Raw genomic sequence first — 14,049 nt, 5'->3', positions numbered from 1 at the left:
TCTAAATTTCAGCGAAGTTTAAGAGTTTAACTCTGGTTTACATAAGTAAAGTTTAATGTAGCTTAGACTTAGGTTTTAGTCTACACAGTAGCACCAGTAACAGCAGTAGCAACGTAGTTTAATAATCTGGCACCAATGCAGTACTCACCATGACGAAGGAGTATCCGTCCCACAGTTCTGTCCAGTTTTCGGGACACTCCACAGACTGTCTGGACTGGCTGTGCACTGCGATGGGTAGGGATGGGGCTTCACACACCACACAGCGGCTGATGTAGTTTTGGATGCTGGGTCCACTCACGTGTTCACGTGGGACAGGCTCCATCGTCGTTAGCCAATAGGATTTATCATTACGACTGGCGTAAGAGCAGGTACGCTTGTTACATGGAGCGAAGGGCAAGGTGGAAAAGACACGCATGCACGACCCCGGCTGACCTGGAAATACACGCAACACATTTCAATTATTCCCAAACACATCCAGCAGAGAAACAAATCCGGTCGTTCAGTCTGACGTCACTAGCCGTGTCTGGGCCTAAACTCCGCTGCAGGTCCACATATCAAACATCACTGTGGCATTACTGAGTTGAAAAACTGTCTAAAGTTTTTCATCTTTAATAAAATGATCAGCGTTCTGCTCTACCAGGTGTAACAACTGAGTTTAACATCCAGGCATCCATGAAAACGGAATTTATGACATTTAACGGAGTTAGAAGTTAGCAGGGAGTTAGCTCGCTAGCTTCTATCTAAATACAATATAGCATGTCCTGCCTGCGGGGTTTTGGAAACAAATTCAAACGTACAGCTCTGTTTGTCATGGTCCTGGGCCGTGTTGGCCCAGTATTCTTAGTTTTCTTGTATTTTTGTATTCAGTTCCCTGTTTAGGTTCTGTTTCCTGAGTTGCCCTGTTATGTTGTTCCCTGTGTGCTTTCCCTTTGTAACTCTCACCCCCTGTGTGCCTCTCTATGTATTCATGAGCCCTTGTCCCCTTTCGTGTTTTATTCCATGTTTTCCCCAGCCTGTTATGTCTGTGTTCTCCCCGTGCTCTCTCTCCTCCTGTCTGAACCTCTGTGTACTTCCTGTTTGACTCTGCCCGTCTCCCGTCAGTGTTATGTTCACCCCGCCCTGTCCCGTTATGGTTATCTGTGTCAGCTGTGTTCCCCGTGTGTTCCCACTTTCCTCGTTAACCCTCTGTGTATTTCTGTCTGCGTCTCCCTCTGTTCGGCGTCGCGTTCTCCCTCATGTTGTGTGTTATTCTCCCCATGGTTCCTGGTTTACTTTATGTTTAGCTTTCCCAGTTTAGTTTAGTACTGTTTTTGTGTTCCACTTTTTGCCAGCATTAAAGCTGTGTTTTTGAGTTTATCCCCGTGTCTGTGAGTCTGCATCTTGGGTCCTTCTCCTGCCTGCCACACAACGTATCATGACACTGTTATCACTTCCAGCATAAATGAAGACAGAAAACTAAACAGCAGTGACGTTTGTAGGGTTACTGAAGTTGAGCTACCTGGTATATAATGATGTGCTACGTGACCGCTAGCGACACAGCTATGTTAGCATAATATAAACAAGCTAACTTTTTTTCCACTCGATAAAAGTTAACGTGAGTGTTCTCGGTGGTCAGGAACAAATGTAATCGCATGGCAGGATGCTGTAAAAGGACCAAACTTCAGCCAGGAGAACAACTGAGATAATCCATCCACAATACGAGGTTAGTCATTCATATACTGCTGCATGGGCTGGGCTGTAGTTACATCCTAAGGTTTTAAAAACTGAGCTTAAATAAATGATTAGCGGTAATAAAAGCCGAGGGAGGTCAACAGTGATCACTGACTGTTTTAGGAGCTTTTTGAGATTAAATAGAAGAAAATGCAAAACATTAAACATGTTAACAACACAAAAGCCATATTAAACGCAGACTACTTTAGACCCGGAAGTAGGATTTGTCACATCATCACTTAACGACCGGATTGTGAGCGTCCAGCTATCAGGTAATCAAGAGGAGAAAAAAAAAAAAAAAAGGTAATCAAGAGGAGATTCTGGCCGATCGCTGAACCTCAGATTCTGGAGAACTGATATAGATCAGAGGGGTTCTTTGAGCCATCCCACATCAGTGTCGTGGACTTGGCTTTAACAAGCAGATTATGAAGAATAGGAACCTCAGAGAGCCTCAGGGGAAGGAGACCCAGGGCAGATCCAGTATACCTCTGAGACCACAGACATCTTTGGGAGATGGTGGTTGATCTGAACAAGGAGACCTCTGACTGTTGCTGACATTTGACCTTCACAAAACTTTCAGCCGTTTGTTGGCAGGTATATCTATTGTGGAGATTATCACAGTGTAGATAAGTGGAATTACTGGAATTCTTAGCTAACGATATCTATAACATGAGTTAGCATGGGATTTGTTAGCATGTGGTTAAAGTGTGTGTGGATGATATAGATGTTAGGCATGTAAAGCTATAGCTTTGTAATTCTATATATCCCATTAGACCTCGAAACACATGATCTTCAAGAACAAACTAAAGGACAAAACTTAGAGGAGAAAGCTCTGCACTATCTTTCTGCCCGACGAAGGAGATGTTGATGTCCCAACATGTGACAACAAAACACCCACTTAAACTCTTTTTTTGGAAGTTGTTTCACACTTATTTTTAAATCTTAATAAACCAATGTGATCCTAGAAACAAATTAATTCCAAACTAATGCAACATATTTGGTTCAAATGGCCTCGATAAAGTTAAGCTGGTGTTCATTCCCTTATCCTGGTCTAATGAGATGTTTGAGGAGAAACTGTTTACTGGGCCAAAGGTGAGTCACAAGAAAGTAACGCCTGGGAACATCCTGCACTGAGCGGTTCTGGAATAAGAGTTTGCTGTGGGATTTATAAATATGTACTTACCCAAGTCCTGAGTGTGTGCCCGCTCCTGGCCTTCCAGATACAGCAGACTGAATCCTTCCCACAGGGTGTTCATGTTGCCTGGACACCTGGGAGTGTTTGCACTTTGACTGTGCATCACCAACAAGCCCAAGTTCAGTTCTTTGGTTGGTCCGTGAGAACCCTTTTCACCTTCTGGACCACGGTTACCTACGACCCAAAGACCATAACAGTAAGTGATGTTACAAACGCCCGTGTCCACACTTTGGCTTTTGCTTAGTTGAGCCTATCTAGAAGCTACAACAGCTCTGTGGTGTTGTTGGCAGTCAAAGCAGATTTGAGCTGGTCTTGTTGGTTATGACAGTCCCAGTCCGAGTAGGTTCTCAGTCATCCAGGTGATGGCAGTTTAAGGAGCTTGGAAAGAAAGCGACTGGCCTTCTTTAACACAGCCCCAGTTCCTGAATCATGTTGTTCTTGGTTTTAGACCAGCAAAGGTTCCTTAAACTGCTTCAGTAGAAATGTGGTAAAAGTCAGACAGGGAGAGGTCTCACCTTTCTGTCCCACTACTCCACTCTCTCCTGGCAGGCCTGGCTCTCCTTTGTCTCCTTTTAGACCAGGGGCTCCATCGCAGCCTTTACATCCCTGAGGTCCATAATCTCCCTTATCACCTGAAACAGGTCATCAAGCATCACAACAGTCAGCTACACTGACATTAGATCTGATGTTAATTTGACATCAAAAGGTTTTATTTTGAAACCTCACCTCCAGGAAGCTAGTCTTTATAATGATTACTTTTTGGGATGACTACAGTCAAATCTAACAATCAGAGGTTTTTGTAAGATAATATTCTGATATGATTATGAGAGTTCTGCCCTTTCTCACCTTTAGGACCACATGGGCCTTGTTCTCCATTCAGGCCAGGATGTCCAAATTGACCAGTTGAGCCAGTTTCTCCAGGAGGACCCTTTGGAGGTGATATGAGTTCAGGATCTAAGGTGTCACCCTTTTCCCCTTTTGGTCCATGATCTCCAGGAGATCCAGGAAGTCCTGGAGATCCACAGTGACCAGGAACACCCTTACAACCTCGAGGGCCAGGTATTCCCAACAAACCACTATCGCCTCTCATACCTGATCACACAAATTCACAGACGTGTTATCTAAGTGAGCATGACATAAAAAATACACAACAGCTCTGTAGTACCCAGTGTGTTTCCATCCAAAAGTTTCTATCTGTTGACATTCAGTTTTTTCAGCCCTCAGAATTACCACAATGACCCTTTACCTTCATGTGGGGAGCACAAAAACCGAGCTATGCATTAATCTCTGTGTAATGACACCTCTTCACTCAGAGCTGCACGTGGATGTTTAAGCCACTGTTGTCTGTTCAGTCTTTCAAGTTCTTTCGTAATATGATGCTGTGTTTTGGATTTCAGTTTAAACTTGTAGCTTGACCGCGGGCCACGATTTTTTAGGGATGTCATCACTTCTGGTAAGAAATCCATTTTAAAATTATTTTATTTTATTTTAGTTTAAAGGACCATTACCTTAAAATTATGTTTATCTCTGTCACGGCTGCACAGCAGTCGTGTGGTGAATTGAGAAAAGGATCCAAGATGCAGGCACTGACTGGGGTGCGAGTGAAAATTTATTTGCAGAGGTGATAAAGTGACAAAACAGGAAGAGCAGAGCGGGGAGTAAACAAACCTAAACTGGGAAAACTAAAGAACAAAACTTAAACCAGACACTCACGGGAGGAGGAGCGAAATGCACAAAGAGAGATGGCAGAGAGACGCAGAATGAATACCAGGTAACAGAATAATGCAGACTGACATGGAGTTAAACAGACGACGCGACAGAGAGCACAGGAAAACACAGGGCTTAAATACACGGGGAGTAATCAGGGAATGGGCCACAGGAGGGAGACACAGCTGGGAGCAATAAGGCTAACGAGACAGGGGAGAGGTAAAACTGAACACACTGACATGAGACATGAACTTTCAGAATAAAACAGGAAACTAACAGACACAGAGAACCAGACCGGACACTGAACTTGACAGGCAGACTCATGAGCAGACACAATAACACCATGGACAGACAGAGGGAACACAGAGAAGTGGAAGCAGGCAGGCAAAGAACAGAAACCTAACAAATGGCAAAATCACAACAGAATACACACTCTGAATGAACAAAAGCATAAGGAACACAAAACACTGAGTCCTCAGACTCAGGACCATGACAGTCTCAAACACAAGAACTATTCTAAATAACAACAGTTGTGTTGTAAAGATTCAAATAACGGTAACAGTATAACTGCCTTCTTTGTCATGGTCCTGGGTGCTTTGGCCCACCTTTTGGGCTTAATGTTTTTTGAGTTATGTGTTAGTTGTCTGTTATTTAGTATCAAGTTTATCTTTGTATTTGTTATTATGTTTAGTTAGATTTGAGTCCATGTTGACTGGTCGAGGTGTCTCGTCTCCTTCCTGTTTACATGTTTCCCTCCCTGTGGTTGGTTCCATGTCTCCCGTGTCTGCATGCTTGTATGTTTCTCCAGCCTGTCATGTCTAGCTCGTGTTGCCACAGTCTACATCTCACTATGTTTCCTGTTTTATTTTGACAGTCCGCGTTCCATGTTCAGTGTGTTTATTTTTGCTTCCCCTGTGTCGTCCTGTTCATTTGTGTCAGCTGTGTTTCCCATGCGTTTCCACTTCCCTTGTTACTCATCTGTGTATTTAAGTCCTCTGTCTCCATCTGTTCACTGTTGAGTTCTCTGTTTCACGTTCATGGTTCGTGTCGTCAGCACTTTCAGGTTTCATTTTTTAGTTTTTCCCAGTTTAGGTTTTGTTAGTTCTTGTTCTGTTAATGTTGTTGCTTATTTTCTTTATTGTGGCAGTTTCATCGGCCACGTCCTGTGCGTTCTGCTTTTGTGTTCACATCCCACCGGCTACCCGGCCGTAACATTCTTGGCCAAACACGATGAAGTTAGAAAGCTACATTCAGAGTTTAGGTCCTTTTCTTGGTTCTTTGTTGTAGTTTTTAAGCACAAACTGAAAAAGAGGATAAAATGCATCCACTGGTGGTTTTCTCAGCATCACAGTGTTTTAAAGTTTGAATAAAGTCTGAATTTATCATTTCAGCAGAAATGCAACACTCAGAATTTTGTTGTTGAAGGACTGACAAAAGATGACTTACAGCTCCACACCAACGAGTAGAAATGCTATGATCTCCACAAACAGTTATCAGTTGTCCCTTTGTAACCCAACCATCATCTGTCATCTAATGAAGATCACTTTTAGTTGTTTTTTTCAGTAATAGGGTCAATCAAGATATTCACTTAATAATATACCAGCTAATGTATTGCCACACCGCACACGTTCATGTAACCCACAACTGAGATCTGTCAGGTTGTCAAGTGAATTGTGACCAACAGAATAAGTGTCAGCATCATTTTTGTTGTGTTGTTTTTGTTGGACTCTAACCTTTCTGTCCTGGGTATCCAGTGCAACCTTGTGTTCCTATATGTCCTGGGCATCCTCTTGGTCCCTTTGGCCCTTGGAATCCCACGTTACCATTGTCCCCAATATCCCCACGAATTGGAGGGTTTTGACCAGGATCCCCGATCTCACCAAGACTCCCTGAAACATCAGTCCCGTGTCAGAGGTCATCCAGCATGATCTGTCACTTAAATTTAAATAAAACTGAATATTAACTAGGGCTAAGAAGCATTTTAGCCACTGAATGAGTATAATTTCATAAACTAGAAGATGTTACCTTTCAAATCTCTTACATGCATTTAGGCCGTATAAATCTTCTGTTACAAAATGCCAAAAACATGAAAATTGCTGGATAATCGTGAACCTTTCTATAACCTATTAAGAAATGTTTAGGTTATAATGACATGGCTGATTTTAAAAAGTTAGTCTCAAGTCTGACCTGGCTCTCCATCTTGGCCTGGACAGCCAGGATCTCCACAGGGCCCTTTGATAGGAGTTTTGCAGTCTGGTCCAAGTTTACCTGGAGGTCCACATTTACCTGGAGGCCCTACAATAGCACAGAGAGGCGTATAACTGACCAAGAATAAAGGATAAGGTAGGATTTTTAGATTTACATATTCAGCAATTCAGCAAGAGATCATCATATTGGTACAGACCTTTGGTTCCGACGGGGCCTTTGTATCCTGGTGGTCCAGGTTGAGATGTGCCGCAAAGACCTTGATGCCCTGGAGGACCTTTATCTCCTGGTGGACCCAAGGAACCTTCAACACCTGGAAAGCCCCGACCTGAAAAAACAGACCAAATGAAAATGTGTTATAGAATTTATAGAAAGTAATTTTAAGATCTATGAGGAGAATTAATGTCTCATAATCATTAGTAAGTTCACAATAACAACAGCTATATTCTGCTCTGCAGGTGGACCTTTGGTCAAGATCTCTAAAACAAAATCTGTACCTTTCTGAACTAAACCCAGTCAGAATTTTGAACCCCAACTCTGCCAGGATAAGTTAATTTTTTTACACAACTTTATAGATTTAATCTAATAATATACCAGACGACATTACAACAACACGAACATGCAGAACTTTTCTTAGTGTTCTTAGAAATGTGAAGCGAGAGGCTCCAGTGGCCATCATTGATCCAGAGCCCAGAGCAGGAAACACTGAAGGAAACGTGAAACTGTTGGCTAAGAATAAACAGATTTGGTGAAATTATAATTCACATTGACAGCAGCGACACCTGGTTGCCTGAACCAGAACTTACCAACAATAATATGTAATCGTGTGTAACTTTGCCAAAACAATGTAGTTTTCTCTGGTCCCCTCCCCAATCAGACCAGGAGTGACATGTTTAGCCGCATGTTCTCCTTAAATTGCTGGCTGTCTGAGTGGTGTCCCAGAAACGATGTGGGCTTCATAGATAATTGGCAAACCTTCTGGAGGAAACCTGGTCTTGTTAGGAGAGACGGCATCCATCCCACTTTGGATGGAGCAGCTCTCATTTCTAGAAATATGGACAAATTTATTAAACCCCCCAAAATATGACTATCCAGAGTTGGGACCAGGAAGCAGAGTTGCAGTCTTACACGCCTCTCTGCAGCTTCTCTCCTCCTGCTACCCCCCCAAAAACCCATCTCCATAGAGACTGTGTCAGCTTCCAAACAGACAAAAAACAAACTAAAAACCAGCAACAAACAACTTAAACATAAACAATTACAAAGAAAGAACAATACAGTATCCACATCTGAACCAAAGAGTAACACAGTGAAAATATTAAACATTAGGTCTCTCTTTTCTAAATCCGTATCAGAAAACTATTTAATAATTGATCAAGATATTGACTTAGAAGAGCTAGCAGAGAACTGGTTACTACGGGAGGAAAATGTTACTTTAAATGAGAATAATAATAATAATAATGAGAATAATAACTGTTAAAATGCTCAACGGACCTGCCCAAGAGGAGAAGTGGCAGCAATCTTGCTCTCCAGTTTATTAACCTCCTAGTACCTGGCATCCACATATGTGGACATCACACGTAGGGTTGACTCTTAGCCTTGGTTACCCTAGCTGGAGACCAGTTTTATCCTTTGTTATCTATCATTCACCTGGGCCTTACTCAGAGTTTCTGTTGAATGCGACGCTCAGCTCAGGTAAAATAAATATTGTGGGTGATTTTAACACCCATGTAAATGTTGAAAACGACCACCTCAACAACATTTTTTATTCAGCTTGACCCAGCTGTCTTTGAATGGATCTCTAATTATAGGCTGATCTGTGATCATCTGCAGAGGAATGCTTTCATTTATGGGGGTGGGGGGTACGGGGACCATTTTAGGGAAAAAACAAAGTAATGTCACATACTGCATTATTGCATTGTAAAGAAAAATGTTCTGTGTAAAATGTTAATATATTACTTTGTTGGAGTATGAAACACACCAGTTAGTTAAATTGCAGGAATGTCTGGATTCTTCCTCTGGATGGCATTACCTCGGCCTCCAGTAACGCTGTGAGGAACCTTGGAGTCATTTTTGACCAGGACATGTCCTTCAACGCACATATTAAACAAATATGTAAGACTGCTTTCTTCCATTTGTGCAACATCTCTAAAGTTAGAAATATCCTGTCTCAGAGTGACGCTGAAAAACTAGTTCATGCATTTATTACTTCCAGGCTGGACGACTGTAATTCATTATTATCAGGAAGTCCAAAAAACTCGCTGAAAAGCCTTCAGCTGATCCAAAATGCTGCAGCAAGAGTCCTGACAGGGACTAGAAAGAGAGAGCAGATTTCTCCTGTTTTGGCTTCCTGTTAAATCCAGAATTCAAAATCCTGCTCCTCACATACAAGGTCTTAAATAATCAGGTCACATCTTATCTTAATGACCTTGTAGTACCATATCACCCTATTAGAGCACTTCGCTCTCGCTCTGCAGGCCTACTTGTTGTTCCTAGAGTATTTAAAAGTAGAATGGGAGGCAGAGCCTTCAGTTTTCAGGCCCCTCTTCTGTGGAACCAGCTTCCAGTTTGGATTCAGGAGACAGACACTATCTCTACTTTCAAGATTAGGCTTCAAACTTTCCTTTTTGCTAAAGCATATAGTTAGGGCTGGACCAGGTGACCCTGAATCCTCCCTTAGTTATGCTGCAATAGACGTAGGCTGCCGGGGGATTCCCATGATGCATTGAGTTTTTCCTTTCCAGTCACCTTTCTCACTCACTATGTATTAACAGACCTCTCTGCATTGAATCATATCTGTTATTAACCTCTGTCTCTCTTCCACAGCATGTCTTTATCCTGTCTTCCTTCTCGCACCTGAGCCTGGTTCTGCCGGAGGTTTCTTCCTGTTAAAAGGGAGTTTTTCCTTCCCACTGTTGCCAAAGTGCTGCTCATAGGGGGTCATATGATTGTTGGGTTTTTCTCTGTATGTGTTATTGTAGGGTCGACATTACTAATTACTACCTTAATATAAAGACCTTGAGGCGACTGTTGTTGTGATTTGGCGCTATATAAATAAAATTGAATTGGTGTGTGTGTGTGTGTGTGTGTGTGTGTGTGTGTGTGTGTGTGTACCTCTGGTCCCAGTGGCCCCCTTCTCTCCTTTCAGTCCGTCCAGTCCATGAAGTCCCAGCGGTCCAGGAGGACCTGGCACAACAAAACCAAACCATCTCACACACTGTTTCTGCAGATCTGAGGGACCCACAATGTCTGTGGATATTTCTTTTTGTTTCCTCTTTTTTTGCTACAGTCAGTACTAGAGATGGACCGATCCGATATTACGTATCGGTATCGGTCCGATACTGACCTAAATTACTGGATCGGATATCGGAGAAAAATAAAAAATGTAATCCGATCCATTAAATATCACGAAAGCACCTCACAAAACTTGCAACACGCCGTAACTCGCCTCAGAACGTTAGCACGTCGGAGCAGTATGCATCACGTGATAGAGCGGCTGTGGCATGCGGGACCTGTCGGTGGTCTGGATAGCATTTGGAGCTTCGCTAGCAACCCGGCATTTCATCTCCGACAAAGTTATCCCCGAGAGAAGTAAAGCAAGTGTGTAAGTCCATCTCTGAATGTTTGTAAAGCATTCCTGCGTTAAGCTTAACAAGCGACTGCCTCGTCTTGCTGCTACTTCAATCATGAAACTGCTTAACGATCAGCTGATCGGCTTTTCTGTTGTGAGTCTCTCTAGTTTGCTTTTGGCCCACTTTGCACCAGAAAGAGGAAACCAGCGGCTGAACAACAGCAGCACGTTTAAGCTTGATCAGCTGTTGTTAGAATTTATTTAATATTACTTTCTACTCGAGGATCTTTTCTACGTAGCTGACGGCTGGTAACTGTGCAGGGGCGGATCTAGCAAAGTTTAGCCAGGGGGGCCGATAGGGCATGAACAGGGAAAAGGGGGCACAAAGACATACTTTTCTTTCTTATTCTCATTTAAAATGTCGAGCTTTTAATAAATAATTATCTGACACCCAAAGTTTTAATCTGATGCAAAATGAATAGAAGTCAATTACTGTATATAGTAACTATTAAGTCTAATATATATACCCTAGTAAGCTATAGTACTTTTTCCTTTGGGAAGGTACCATCTGTGCAGTCTGCAATTTTGTTGAAGAAAGATGTTGAATCTATTTAATATTTCTTGAAAAATAATTGATTTCTGTGCATTTTTTTCACACTGCATCAAATTAAGGTTGATTACGTCGATTAAGCATCATGAGGTGGAGCGTGAGGGGTGGTTCCCTATTTTTTATTTATTTATTTTTGTTGTTGCTGGGAGTTGGAACCCTATTAGTTAGGTTGCTTAATATTTATGCTAAGTACTCTTTAAAATACCAGAATAGGGAGGATGGTGTAGGTCTAAGTTTATTAGATTGATCAGTGTTGCTGAACTATGAAACATTTTTTTTGCATACAGGTATAACAGAATAGCTTTAGTGTAGTTGTTGTTTTAAACTTGAGTATGAACTTATACAAAATGCAGCAAGATATTTAAAAAACAGTTTTGTTGATTAAAAAACACTATATCGGATTCATATCGGTATCGGCAGATATCCAAATTTATGATATCGGTATCGGTATCGGACATAAAAAAGTGGTATCGTGCCATCTCTAGTCAGTACAATTCGTGCAAAACTCTCTAAAATGCTGTATCTAAATTCATTGTTCTTGTGTTTTTAAAATACCTGTAGCACATTTAGAAACAAAAATGTTCTTTCTTTGCTGTTAGAAAAAGCCCGCCTAACAACCTACAGAGCCTCGTGAAACTAGCCTGATACTTATTTTTCTGCTGCAGAGGAACAGCTCGTTGGAGTTTCTATAGTGAAGAGCTGAAGGTGGCTGGAGTTTGGTGACTTCATGCTCCACATGCCTTAACCTCCTAGGACCTGGCGTCCACATATGTGGACATCACACTTTGGCTTATTTACACCAAAATATTCAATTTTGGTGTAAATAAGTTCAGATCTAACAGCTGAACACACCCGTGGTCTTTCTACAATAGACATCAAATATTGTCCCACATCTGTAGCAGAAGGTCCCATGTTGGTGGCTTGCAGGTTGTTTTGCTTTCACTCTTCTGTCCAGTTCATCCCAAACCAGCTCGATAAAACAGCCCCAGACCGTCACTCTTCCTCCTCCATGCTCCATGCTACACACTGGTACCATCCTTTCACCTACTCGACAGCGTACAAAGATCCTGCGTGATGAACCAAAGATTTCATATTTGATTCATCAGTCCATAAAACCTTCTTCCAGCCTTCAGTAGTCTAATCGTGGCCCAGACAGCCTCTTTGTCTCATTCTGACGTCTGGCTTTCTTTCTGGAGCTCGTCCCGTCAAACCTGCAGCTCGAAGTCTTCTCTTCACAGCTGAAACTGAGACTTGCTCACTACGACCACTATTTAGCTTCTTGAAGCTGTTGTCCTGTGAGCCGCCGTCACACAGCTGTTAAGTCTCAGAAACGTGTGTCTGATTCATTCGTGTCTGTGGGTCTGCAGACCTCTTCCTGTCAGTTTGTTTCTGAGCCTTTGATGCTGAAGGAAACTGGACTCGCTGACACCTTGACTTTCTTTGCAGTCTCTCTGTAGGACAGACCTGCATTTCTATGATGGTCTGTCTCTCTTGTTAATTTCCTTTTTCTCACCGTTTTTGTAGCATCACACTACTTTCTGCAGTACAGTACTGTTCAGCTGATGCTGACGAGTGAATGCTACCACAGTGTGTCCAGCACTGCTTTATGCAGACAGAGGGGGCTGTAGCTGGAGTTAGTTGGTAGCATCAGCTTTCAAGACTTGATCAACCTCCATAATTCTGAAATGTACATCATTTTTCAGCTTTGGGTAACCTTCGTTTTTTTTTAACCTCTGGCAGTTCACCACTTTTCCCTTCGTACCATTTCAAGCTAAAGCTAAAGCTAAAGCTGAAGAAAGACTTGATTTACAGCTGAAATTTGATCTGAACAGTCTCTATCTCGACCTCTGAAGCGCCGAATCAGCAACCTGACGCATGTTAAAAAAACTAAAGGCTCCAGATTAACCGTCCTTTAATCCTCGTTACTTGAAATTGTAAAGTAACTGACTTTAAAGTAGGTTCTAACCTTTGAGTCCTCGGTAGCCTTCGTGTCCTGGAGGACCATCACCCCCACTTTTACCTTCAATACCTGGAGTACCTGGTTGACCCCTGGGACCTGGGGGCCCAATCACACCTGACAGAGAAAACAGTTTTAATAAGGTCATGGATAACCAATGAGTTATACACTCTTTATCACTGAAAATACATCTATGTACCTCCAGGACCGATGTTTCCATGGTGTCCTTTCTCTCCTTTGGATCCTTTCTCTCCTGGAGCCCCAGTAAAACCCAACCCTCCCGGATCTCCAGGAGATCCAGGAGGTCCTGAGAGGAAGAGAAACAGGAATTAACACCTGATTCATTCTCCTGTTTTTTCCTTACTCTGGTTACTTTTAACTCAAACATCAAACTTCACGCTGCACAGCCAGAAACAGATCATCACCTAGGTGCCCCTTGTCTCCACGAGGCCCCCTTTCTCCATTTGGACCAGGGCAACCAACAGACTCCCCTTTATTACCTGAAACACAAGCACACTCTTCACTACAGCCTGCACAACAAAGGAACACATGAAAAACATTACCATGACTGGGTGACCTTGTACCTTTGGGACCTTTACATCCTGGGGGACCAGGCTCACCAGGTTTCCCTGAGCATCCTTTGTCACCCTGCAATCGCAAAATTAACAGATCAATATTTCCTGCAACTCTTTCTGAACATTTTTTGAGCAAATCAAAGTCTTAAACTGAAAAGCTTACTGTGCACCACTTCAAGGACCACTTCAAGGCAAAGAGTGCTCTTTTTGCTAATTTCCCAAGTATTTATTGTAAACTAAATGGCCTTTTCAGTCATTTGCTACCCCAAACAATAGAGTTTAACTATAAAGTTATTTGCTGGAATGTTAGCAGTAATGTAGGCACTGTACTGGACCACAGGAGGAGAACCGAGGCCTGAGGTAAAGCTTTTGATTTACCAGATTTATCTTCACCTATGATTGTGAGCAGCTCAGAAACATAAATACGTAAACATAAAAAATCATTTAAAAACAGTTTCCTCCTGGCTGGGCTTGAATATCCTGAGTCGCAGCTGAGAGCATCCAAACATTCTGATTCTTTCA

The 14,049-nt window shown here is 42.3% G+C and overlaps 1 protein-coding gene across 1 annotated transcript in view; it reads right to left on the bottom strand.

The window, feature by feature from the left end:
- The window catches only part of col4a4 (collagen, type IV, alpha 4), a 55,414-nt gene that overhangs the window by 6,634 nt on the left and 34,731 nt on the right, over positions 1-14,049 (bottom strand). The window contains exons 35-46 of the mRNA XM_026191958.2: positions 13,537-13,600; positions 13,378-13,452; positions 13,152-13,259; positions 12,962-13,069; positions 9,929-10,000; positions 7,017-7,145; positions 6,800-6,907; positions 6,346-6,501; positions 3,752-3,997; positions 3,421-3,537; positions 2,894-3,079; positions 149-432 (exon numbers count right to left, since the gene is read on the bottom strand). Coding sequence (XP_026047743.2) covers positions 149-432; positions 2,894-3,079; positions 3,421-3,537; positions 3,752-3,997; positions 6,346-6,501; positions 6,800-6,907; positions 7,017-7,145; positions 9,929-10,000; positions 12,962-13,069; positions 13,152-13,259; positions 13,378-13,452; positions 13,537-13,600 — 1,653 coding nt within the window. The remainder of the gene's footprint in view (positions 1-148; positions 433-2,893; positions 3,080-3,420; positions 3,538-3,751; positions 3,998-6,345; positions 6,502-6,799; positions 6,908-7,016; positions 7,146-9,928; positions 10,001-12,961; positions 13,070-13,151; positions 13,260-13,377; positions 13,453-13,536; positions 13,601-14,049) is intronic.

This window comes from Astatotilapia calliptera, chromosome 14 (genome assembly GCF_964374335.1).
Source record: "Astatotilapia calliptera chromosome 14, fAstCal68.1, whole genome shotgun sequence".
Lineage (NCBI taxonomy): Eukaryota > Metazoa > Chordata > Actinopteri > Cichliformes > Cichlidae > Astatotilapia > Astatotilapia calliptera.
Note: the sequence above shows the minus strand (reverse complement) of the source record. Positions and strands in the feature narration are given on the sequence as shown.